We start from the raw sequence: 11152 nt of genomic DNA, 5'->3' as shown, positions 1-11152 counted from the left end.
GTCGCTTTTACATTGAACTATATAGGGAAACTATTTAGTATATTGTGACCTATAGAGGTGACAATAGCGTAGTGACGTCACCATCTATGTATAGAATGCCGGTGACCCAAGTACTTTGTTTACTGGAGTTAAAACGGGTGTGTAGAAATACCGAATTCCCCGTAATTACCGAAATCCCCCAAAATCCCCAATAATATTTATTATTTATCAAAATACTGCGGATATTAAGATAGAATATTGCAAAATATAATCAATTCACTGATGAAAAATTGTTTTTATCCATGTTTGGTAGTAAAAAACTAAAATATATACATAATTATTGAGATTCCGAGTATGAATCCATAGTGCATGTTTTCACAAGCACGATGAGGTACAGAAATCCCCGCTGTAAAGCTCTTCAAGTGTCAAAAAAATCATCTGGGTGGCTTTTTGATATTAGAAAGAAGAGGTACAGACAAAAACTTAACAACAATATCCCACTTCTTTTGAAAAATATTGACTTGTAGCGAGGATTTCGGTTATTCTACATTCGCCCACAGAGTACCGAAATCCCCCATATTTACATCTGAAAGAGTCAAAAATATCATTTGTATTCTTGGTTTTTGGCTTTGCTTGAATGTTTACGTGCAAAAAATAATATAAATGTTAATTATTAAGCACACTTGACAGCATAAGTTGCCTCTTAGGGGGGATTTCGGTAATTCTACATTCGCCCGCCGAGTACGTAAATCCCCCATATTTACGCCTTACAGGGTCAATATGTCATCGGTATGATTGTTTCTTGGCATCGCATAACAGTTGATGTACAAATAATGATATAAATATTAATTTTTAAGCACTCTTGACACCATACGCTGCCTCTTAGCGGGGATTTCGGTAATTCTACACAAGAGCATAGACGCGCGCCGGTACCGAAATCCCCACTGTACAAACCTTCAAGAATAAAAAAAATCATTTTAGTGGTTACTTATTGTAGAAATCAGTCAGACAGACAAAAAACTATCAACAATATCCCCTGGTGACTTCTGTTGAAAAATTATCACTTAGGCCAGGGATTTCGGTAATTCTACATTCGCCCGCCGAGTACCGAAATCCCCCATATTCACGCCTTACAGGGTCAATATGTCATCGGTATGATTGTTTCTTGGCATCGCATAACTGTTAATGTACAATTTAACAAATAATGATATTAGTATTATTTTTAAGCACTCTTGACACCATACGCTGCCTCTTAGCGGGGACTTCGGTAATTCTACACAAGAGCATAGACACGCGCCGGTACCGAAATCCCCGCTGTACAAACCTGCAAGAGACAAAAGAATAATTATATTGCTTAGCTATTGTAGAAATCAGTCAGACAGACAAAAAACTATCAACAATATCCCCTTTGGTGAATTCAGTTGAAAAAGTATCACTTAGGCCAGGGATTTCGGTAATTCTACATTCGCCCGCCGAGTACCGAAATCCCCCATATTCACGCCTAATAGGGTCAATATGCCATCGGTATGATTGTTTCCTGGCATCGCACAACTGTTAATGTACAATTTAACAAATAATGATATTAATTATTATTTTTAAGCACTCTTGACACCATACGCTGCCTCTTAGCGGGGATTTCGGTAATTCTACACAAGAGCATAGACGCGCGCCGGTACCGAAATCCCAACTGTACCAACCTGCAAGAGTCCAAAAAATCATTATAGTGCTTACTTATTGTAGAAATCAGTCAGACAGACAAAAAACTATCAACAATATCCCCTTTGGTAACTTCTGTTGAAAAATTATCACTTATGCCAGGATTTTCGGTAATTCTACATTCGCCCGCCGAGTACCGAAATCCCCCATATTTGCGCCTTATAGTGTCAATATGTCATCGGTATGATTGTTTCTTGGCATCGCAAAACTGTTAATGTACAATTTAACAAATAATGATATTAGTATTATTTTTAAGCACTCCTGACACCATACGCTGCCTCTTAGCGGGGATTTCGGTAATTCTACACAAGAGCATAGACGCGCGCCGGTACCGAAATCCCCACTGTACAAACCTGCAAGAGTTAAAAAAATCATTATAGTGCTTACTTATTGTAGAAATCGGTCAAACAGCAGTCCGCAAGGGACGACACTTTCCGCTTTTATGGTATTTTTAGTTTCAAGGAAGTCCCTCCTTAACAATAAGTTTACGCGGAAAGTGTCGTCCCTGATTAGCCTGTGCGGACTGCACAGTTTTATCTGGGACGACACTTTACGCACATGCATCATATAATCGCTCATGAATATAATCATATATATGACAAGGCTCATATAATCGCCGACAAAAACAAAAAAGGGGTGGATTATATAGTGATAATTTTTCAACAGAAGTCACCAGGGGATATTGTTGATAGTTTTTTGTCTGTCTGACTGATTTTTACAATAAGTAAGCACAATAATGATTTTTTTTTACTCTTGCAGTGGGGATTTTGGTACCGGCGCTCGTCTGTGCTCTTGTGTAGAATTACCGAAATCCCCACTAAGAGGCAGCGTATGGTGTCAAGAGTGCTTAAAAATAATACTAATATCATTATTTGTTAAATTGTACATTAACAGTTATGCGATGCCAAGAAACAATCATACCGATGACATATTGACCCTATAAGGCGCAAATATGGGGGATTTTGGTACTCGGCGGGCGAATGAAGAATTACCGAAATCCCTGGCCTAAGTGATACTTTTTCAACAGAAGTCACCAGGGGATATTGTTGATAGTTTTTTGTCTGTCTGACCGATTTCTACAACAAGTAAGCACTATGATGATTTTTTTTTTACTCTTGAAGGTTTGTACAGTGGGGATTTCGGTACCGGCGCGCGTCTATGCTCTTGTGTAGAATTACCGAAATCCCCGCTAATAGGCAGCGTATGGTGTCAAGAGTGCTTAAAAATTAATATGAATATCATTATTTGTACATCAACAGTTATGCGATGCCAAGAAACAATCATACCGATGACATATTGACCCTGTAAGGCGTGAATATGGGGGATTTCGGTACTCGGCGGGCGAATGTAGAATTACCGTAATCCCCCCTAAGAGGCAACTTATGCTGTCAAGTGTGCTTAATAATTAACATTAATATTATTTTTTGCACGTAAACATTCAAGCAAAACCAAAAACCAAGAATACAAATGATATTTTTGACTCTTTCAGATGTAAATATGGGGGATTTCGGTACTCTGTGGGCGAATGTAGAATAACCGAAATCCTCGCTACAAGTCAATATTTTTCAAAAGAAGTGGGATATTGTTGTTAAGTTTTTGTCTGTACCTCTTCTTTCTAATATCAAAAAGCCACACAGATGATTTTTTTGACACTTGAAGAGCTTTACAGCGGGGATTTCTGTACCTGATCGTGCTTGTGAAAACATGCACTATGGATTCATACTCGGAATCCCAATAATTATGTATATATTTTAGTTTTTCACTACCAAACATGGATAAAAACAATTTTTCATCAGTGAATTGATTGTATTTTGCAATATTCTATCTTAATATCCGCAGTATTTTGATAAATAATAAATATTATTGGGGATTTCTGGGTATTTCTGGGGATTTCGGGGATTTCGGGGGATTTCGGTAATTACGGGAAATTCGGTATTTCTACACACCGTTCTGGGTGTTGCCGAGTTAAAACCTTGCAAACAAACTTAAAGTTGATTTGTGTTTGACTTTGTTAAGCTGGACATCACTTGTTGATAAACATTGGACAATAGCTAAATTAGTGTGTTTTGTTTTGTTGACAATCAATAAGACAAGATACCTTATTATTTGAGTAAAATCAAAGATTTAGAGATAAAAAGCTTCAGTGGTCAACAAAATGGCAACCTTTTCGCAACCCACCATTGAAAGTGGATCTGACATGGTCCAAGACTTCTTGTGTTCGACCTGCGAAGAAAAGAAACTAGAGGAATCAGCTGATTATTATTGCGAATCCTGCGTGAAGTTTTTCTGCAGCAAATGTATTGACTTGCACAGCCAGTTGTTTACGCAACATTCCCCTCATGGAAGAGGAGATATGAAGAAATGGCCAGTTGCCAAGAAGGTGGAAGATTTTCTTCTTAAATGTGATGTTCATAAAGAAGAAAACAATGACATGTTTTGCAAAGACCATAGCCAGCTGTGCTGCAATAAATGTGCTATTCTGTCTCACAGGTATTTTTTATCTCATTTGTCTTAAAAACATTTCAAGACAGAAAGTGTATGGTTTTAAACTGCTTTGAAATGAATTTTAATACTAATCCAAAAAATTAGTGTAAAGAATAGGAATAATAAATATGTTATTTCAGAAACCGTCATTTCTTGCGCTATCAATAATCAAATATTTCATTGATGAACTTCTTTTTAAGTGGGTAATTTTTATTGTCTGATGCACTTAAAACCTAACTTTGGTTTAAGATTACACACATGAAACTAAACCACGCTTGAGTCTAGTTTGAGGTAAATGATATAAGTTATCATTTTCCTGCATTAATTAAACAAATAATAAAGATAATCAATGAAGATTTTTGTTACTTAAAATTTCCAGATTAGCAAATGATCAAGTTATAAAAATTAAATACTTTGCTTAACTTATGAAAAATTTGTTTTTATCAAAACAATATGATTTTTTTTACAGGACATGCAAAACGGTGATTCTTTTATCAGACTTGGTAAAAAATACCCCCACAGACCTCAAACAAGTATCAGTTACCATCCAAACTACTTTGGCACAACTGAAGGAGCTTCAAGAAAACCAGGAGGATAGCATTCAGTCTCTGCTAAGTTCATATTTTGAGCAGTTACACAAAATACAGGAATATCGTAAAAAAATAATTGCAGACTTAAACAAGCTTGAACAAAAGACAATGCAGGAATTGAAAGATACACTGACCAAACTGCAAGCCCCTCTTGAACGGGATATCGACAAATGTTCCACTCTTCAAGATGAATTAAAACAACTTGGAGAAGCTATTCACGACATTGGGGATAAAAACAAGCAGGAACTATCTCTTATAGCCAGCATTAAATGCAAGGATAAAATTCAGCAGTTTGAAAAATATCAGAAGGAGAACTTTGTTGAAGTAAAATCTTCAATATCTTTTCAGCCTAATAATGAAATTGTGGAGTACCTTTCCAAGTTGTCAGGCCTTGGGACATTGACAGTGATGCAAAATCCAGACAAAGTAATGAGGATGGACGGGAAGTCTGAGAATGATGTATGCACAGAAGGTGACTACACATGCAATATCAGAGACATATGTGTTCTTTCTAGTGGTCAGGTCCTAGTTGCAGACAATAATAATAATAAGGTCAAGCTGTTGAGCCAAACGTACCAGGTGGTGAGTCACTGTAGTGTATCTGATGAGCTCAATTGGCTAGAGGGCATTTGTCAGATCACTCCCAGTGAGTTTGGTATTGCTGTTAGTCCAAAGTGCACACACGGTGATGGTTTTCCTCCTTCAAAGATCCTTTTTATCAAAGTCAAAAATAGCCAGCTGGTGAAAGACAGAATACTTAAATTTCAACATTACTGTAATAGTATTGTCTACCAAAAGGGAGACCTTTTTGTAACCTCTGGCACTGCTCTGTTCAAGTACAAACTGAGTGATACATGTACACTTGTCAGCAAACTGCACGAAGATAAATCAGATAAATGGACAGGTAGGTATTATGTAGGATTTGTCTTTATACACATGAAATGTATTATAAAGAGTCATTAAGCATATGTAGAAGTTATTTTTACAGGAGTAAGAGACTCAGAGATCGGGATATTTTTTTCTCTGATGGGATTACTGCCCCATATATGAAAACAACAATGGGCGCTTACAAAGTTGAATGGGCACTTTGCAATAATGAATGGGCACTTCTCAAGATTTATTTCGGGTAAAAAATTACAGACAATAGGAAAATCTGAGTGTCAGTAAAATTGCGACCTCATCAAATTTATTTCCAAGTTTGTCACGCAACTATATTGTTTAACATGTTAATTATATTAAACAAATCCGATATTATAGTAAATAAAAATAGAATTACCTTGGAATTTGATAATTAGTATAAATAATCCAATAAAACACTGCCATTATTTACGATATATGTGTTTAGAAATTTTGTAAACACGTGCGTACGCCATAGGCATAGTTAGGAACTGTACAGAAAGTTTGTAAATCGGAACTAATTGGTAAATTTCGGAAAATCATTGATAAATGTATTTGTCATTTTAATTCTTAGGGCTGAGTAATTTCTGCAAATCTGAACTCAACTTGCGTAAAACACTTGCTCAATTATCCGTTCAACTCCACCTCGTTCAATGCAAAAGGTTCAAAGGTGGAGCTATGCACGTGCTTTTATTAAATTGGACTATTGCGATTGAGGAACAAACACACGATTGGTTCCGTATGTTGATTGCTAGACAAAGGAAGCCAATTTTGTCGGTGAGAAATTTGTCGCTTTATTGCTTCAGACAGTAAGCTGCTTTCCTTTGATGACGTCAAACTGCCAATTCACACTGAGTGCAAATTTTTGAAAGACTTTAACTGACTATGTTTACAATTCCAGTAAAAAACACTTGCTAACATTAAACTTTGGATTTATTATCAAAATAAAGCAAAAGCGAAGTTGAAAAATATTATTAAATTAATTCGCGTCAGTTCAAATAAGGCGTTTTGCGTTGTAAATCATGACAACAACAACTTTAGCATACATTACCGGGACGACGCGGGGATCTTTCTACCTGGATTATTTTTCATGAACGATCTCATAAGTCGAGTAAGCAACAAATAATTTGTGTAAGAGTAGTTTTTCTTATACATGGATAAGATTTGTGCAACCGGCATCGCATTGCGTAATGGTGCGCATCAAATTACGGAAATAATGCGCAGTTTTTCGTTTAATGGGAAAAGAACGCACTGCGCACCTTTATCCAGATCCCTGGAGACTCAAACATTTTCAGTTTTACTCTTAAAACTGTTTATGCTGATGCATAAAAATGCATATTGAGTGTCACTACACAACAGGGTTTATGAAAAGAAAGTGCATTACTGTGAAAATCACTTCTTCTGACCTGTTTTTTATACGCTTGTTTTTAAAAACGGGACGTATTATAGTGTCACCCTTGGCGGGCGGGCGGCGTCCACAGCAGTATCCGCTCTCTAATTGAAATATTTTTCATCCGATCTTCACCAATCTTGGTCAAAAGTTGTGTCTAGACAATATCTTGGTCAAGTTCAAATATGGGTCATGCCGGGTCAAAAACTAGGTCACGGGGTCACTTAGTGCATTTCAAGGATTATGCATGGTGTCCACTCTCTTATTGAAGTAGTTTTCACCCGATCTTCACCAAATTTGGTCAGAAGTTGTGTCTAGATGATATGTAGGTTAAGTTCAAACATGGGTCATGCCGGGTCAAAAACTAGGTCACGAGGTTACTTAGTGCATTTCAAGCATTTAGCATGGTGTCCTCTCTCTAATTGAAGTAGTTTTCACCTAATCTTCACATAATTTGGTCAGAAGTTGTGTCTAGATGATATGTAGGTCAAGTTCGAATGTGGGTCATGCCAGGTCAAAAACGAGGTCATGAGGTCACATAGTGCATTTCAAGCATTTAGCATAGTGTCAGCTCTCTAATTGAAGTAGTTTTCATCTGATCTTCACCAAATTTAGTCAGATGTTACATCTAAATGATATCTAGGTCAAGCTCAAGTATTGGTCATGCCGGGTCAATAACTAGGTCTGGAGGTCATTAAGTGCATTTCAAGCATTGAGCATGGTGTCCAAAACCTTCGAACGGGCGTATCTTGTGACAGTTTGGCACTCTTGTTATATTTTGTTATCAAATAAACATTCAAGTGTAATATGCTATATATTGAATGAAATTGTTTCAATATTTTGCATACAATACTTTGTTGCCAACAACACAACAAATAGGAAATGAAAAAAATATTTGCATGTGGTTATAACTTTTACATCCTTCTTTGGTAACTGGTGAAAAAGAGCGAGACATGAAAGTTTCATTATTGGTTGTTTTTTAACTAAAGTAAAAGTGACAAACATAACTGCAGGCATAATTTTGCAGACATACATTTATACTGTATGGTTTTGTAATTAAAACCCATAATTATGTCAAAAGATTGTAATGATGTATTCTGTTTTGCAGTATCACGTTGTGCAGTGAGCCCTACGGGTGACAAGTTGTATATCACTAGCCCCGACCGGCACAAGCTGCTCACTCTGGCCAAGGATGGATCAATCCTTGCCACCTTCATGGACCCTGCAGTAAAATTTCTGACTGGTTTACACGTGACACCTGCAGGCCAGGTGCTAGTGTGTGGACTTGATTCAAAAAATATCATACAGGTGGATAGTAAGGGTTGTATGAAGCTGGCCACTCTTGCTACTCGGAGTGATGGAGTTGAGGGTCCATTTTCAGTCTGCTACAACAGAATTACTGACTCAATTATTGTGGGACAGTGGGAGCACAAAAAGATCCTGGTGTACAAAGTGAAATAGCTTATTATACCTGTATCTTATTTGTACTATAATAAGTGATATAAATTACAAATGCTGTAAATAATTGTTTTATTACAATGCAACAATATTTTTTAATATAGTACAACTTGTATATGTGCAGTATAAGGTGATGAAAGTAGCTGTTTATGTAATAGTGTATGTTAAATTGCAAGAATGATTTTAAAATATGGATACACATGTTTTTATGCCCCCGAAGGAGGTCATATAGTGATCGGACTGTCCGTCCGTCTGTCACAATTTGTGTTTAGGTTTTGAAAAATGCTCATATTTTCTATGTCGCTTCAGATAGCAACTTGATATTTGGCATGCATGTGTATCTCATGGAGCTGCACATTTTGAGTGGTGAAAGGTCAAGGTCATCCTTCAAGGTCAAAGGTCAAACAAACAAATCCAAGGAAGAAATAAGCTTTAAAGGGAGATAATTATCTGTACCTGCCAAATGATAAAAAAAATCAATCAAAGCTGCGCAGTAGGAGGCATTGTGTTATTGACAAACACATCTCTTGTTCTAAAATAAAAGTTATTTTTAGCTTGGCTGTTTTCGGAGAAAACCCGATGTATTGTCATAGCCAGCTCGTCGTCCGACGTCTGCCATCCGACGTCCGCGTTGTGCTAAAACCTGAACATTTTGTTAAGGTTTTGAACATTGGCTCTAAACTCAAAGTGCTTTAACCTACAACTTTGAAACTTCATATGTAGCTGCACCTTGATGAGTTCTACATGCCGCACCCATTTTTGGGTCACTAGGTCAAGGTCACTGTGACCTCTAAAAAAAACAAAAAAACTCTGACAAGCTTTCATTTATTAGCTCGACTTTTTCGAAGAAAAATGAGAGCTATACTACTCGCCCCGGCATCGCCGTCGCTTTCGGCGTTGGTTAAAGTTGTTTATAAAGTCAAATAACTTTAACACCATCAAAGATAATTAACTCAAACTTGGAATACTTCTTTATGGCAACAAGACAATTGTGTAGGTTGAGGTGCATGACTCTTGTCAGCATTATTTTTAGAGTTATGCCCCTTTTTAAACTTAGAAAATTATTTTTTTTGTTAAGTTTTGTGTTAATTTTTATGTCCACTTTATTTCTAAAGTATCAAAGCTATTGCTTTCGTACTTGCAACTTTTACTAACTATCATAAGGGGACTGTGCAGGCAAAGTAATGTAACTCTGACTGGCATTTTGACATAATTATGGCCCCTGTTATACTTAGAAAATTGAAAATTTGGTTAAGTTTTGTGTATTGGTCCATTTTACTCCTAAAGTATCATAGCTATTGCTTTCAGACTTGGAACACTCGCTTACTATCATAAGAGGACTGTACAAAGTTGCATAACTCTGGTTGGCATTTTGAAGGAATTATGGCCCTTTTTGACTTAGTAACTTTGAATATTTTGTTAAATGTTGTGTTTGGATGCACTTTACTTCTAAAGTATCAAGGCTATTGCTTTCAAACTTCAAAAAATTTCTTACTATCATGAGGGTACTGTACCTGGCAAGTTGAATTTGACCTTGACCTTTAAATGACATTGAATCTCAAGGTCAAATTAATAAATTATGCTAAAATTGCCATAACTTCATTATTTAGGATTAGATTTGATTCATATTTTAACAAAACAACACTTACCAGACATACCACAATGGACTCCACCCAAACCATCCCCCATTCCCCACCCCAGATCCCCCCCCCCCCCAATTTTGTTTTCCTTTTTTTTCTTGTTTTCGAAATATCATCTAATAAATGACCATACCCCCACATTATTCCCCCTCTTCACCCCCTCCTCCTCCACATTTTTTTTGTAAACATGGTAAAAAAAAACACAAATATTTATTTTTATTATTTTATTTTTGAAAGACCGTCCAACCATCCCACCCAAGCTATTGCCATCAAACTTGAAATATAATCTTATTAGTTTGTTCTATGTCTTTACAAATGTTCAATAGATTGTGAAAAATATACCCGAACTCAAAATCGTCTATAAAGTACCACTTCTTTAAAACTTAAGTGATCAATATGTTTCAATTACGGTCCTCTTTCAGTTAGAATATGACTATATTACCTTGACTTTATTGAATATGAACAATTTCCCCATGATGGCTTAGGTTATACTGTCAAGCACTCGAAAAGTCAAGCGTGCTGTCTTCTGACAGCTCATGTTCAAAACTGCACCCGCAGCCCAGCGTGGCACCCTTATGCGGTGCTCTTGTTCTTTTTTTATTTAATGTTGTTTGTTGCTAACTTGGTATGTCTTAGAAGTCTGTCTTAAGTGTATAACAAATAATGTTTAACTTTGTTCTTTGAAAACTATGCATTTTAAAAATCAATATAAGAGACATTGTTTTTTTTACTTAAATGACACTTTTTAGAATGTGATTTATTACATGAATAACAATAAATCTATTTATTTCTGTTTGCTATTTTAGTGGCTCGGATAGAATTTATTGTCCCCTACCGGTGAAACCAAATGGGACTTATGGTTTGCGCTCCGTGTGTCAGTCAGTCTGTCAGTCCGTCTGTCAGTCCGTCACACTTTTCTGGATCCTGCGATAACTTTTAAAGTTCTTCATATTTTTTCATGAAACTTGAAACATGGATAGATGGCAATATGGAGAATT

At 36.4% G+C, this 11152-nt stretch overlaps 1 protein-coding gene across 1 annotated transcript; it reads left to right on the top strand.

Annotated features, from left to right (window-relative positions):
- Window positions 1-3850: 3850 nt before the first annotated feature.
- LOC127859742 (uncharacterized) lies at window positions 3851-8517 on the top strand. The gene is made up of 4 exons (XM_052397249.1): window positions 3851-4185; window positions 4649-5432; window positions 5568-5673; window positions 8165-8517. The coding sequence occupies exons 1-4, from the start codon at window positions 3851-3853 to the stop codon at window positions 8515-8517; spliced, it is 1578 nt and encodes a 525-aa protein (XP_052253209.1).
- Window positions 8518-11152: the final 2635 nt, after the last annotated feature.

The sequence above is a fragment of the Dreissena polymorpha genome, chromosome 15 (genome assembly GCF_020536995.1).
Source record: "Dreissena polymorpha isolate Duluth1 chromosome 15, UMN_Dpol_1.0, whole genome shotgun sequence".
NCBI lineage: Eukaryota > Metazoa > Mollusca > Bivalvia > Myida > Dreissenidae > Dreissena > Dreissena polymorpha.
Note: the sequence above shows the minus strand (reverse complement) of the source record. Positions and strands in the feature narration are given on the sequence as shown.

Excerpts from the sequence above, each read along its gene's own strand:
- LOC127859742 (XM_052397249.1), top strand. The coding sequence starts at position 3,851 with ATGGCAACCTTTTCGCAACCCACCATTGAAAGTGGATCTGACATGGTC. Across the intron at positions 4,186-4,648 it reads TGTGCTATTCTGTCTCACAG|GACATGCAAAACGGTGATTC; the intron begins GTATTTTTTATC and ends TTTTTTTTACAG. Across the intron at positions 5,433-5,567 it reads CCAGTGAGTTTGGTATTGCT|GGAGACCTTTTTGTAACCTC; the intron begins GTTAGTCCAAAG and ends GTCTACCAAAAG.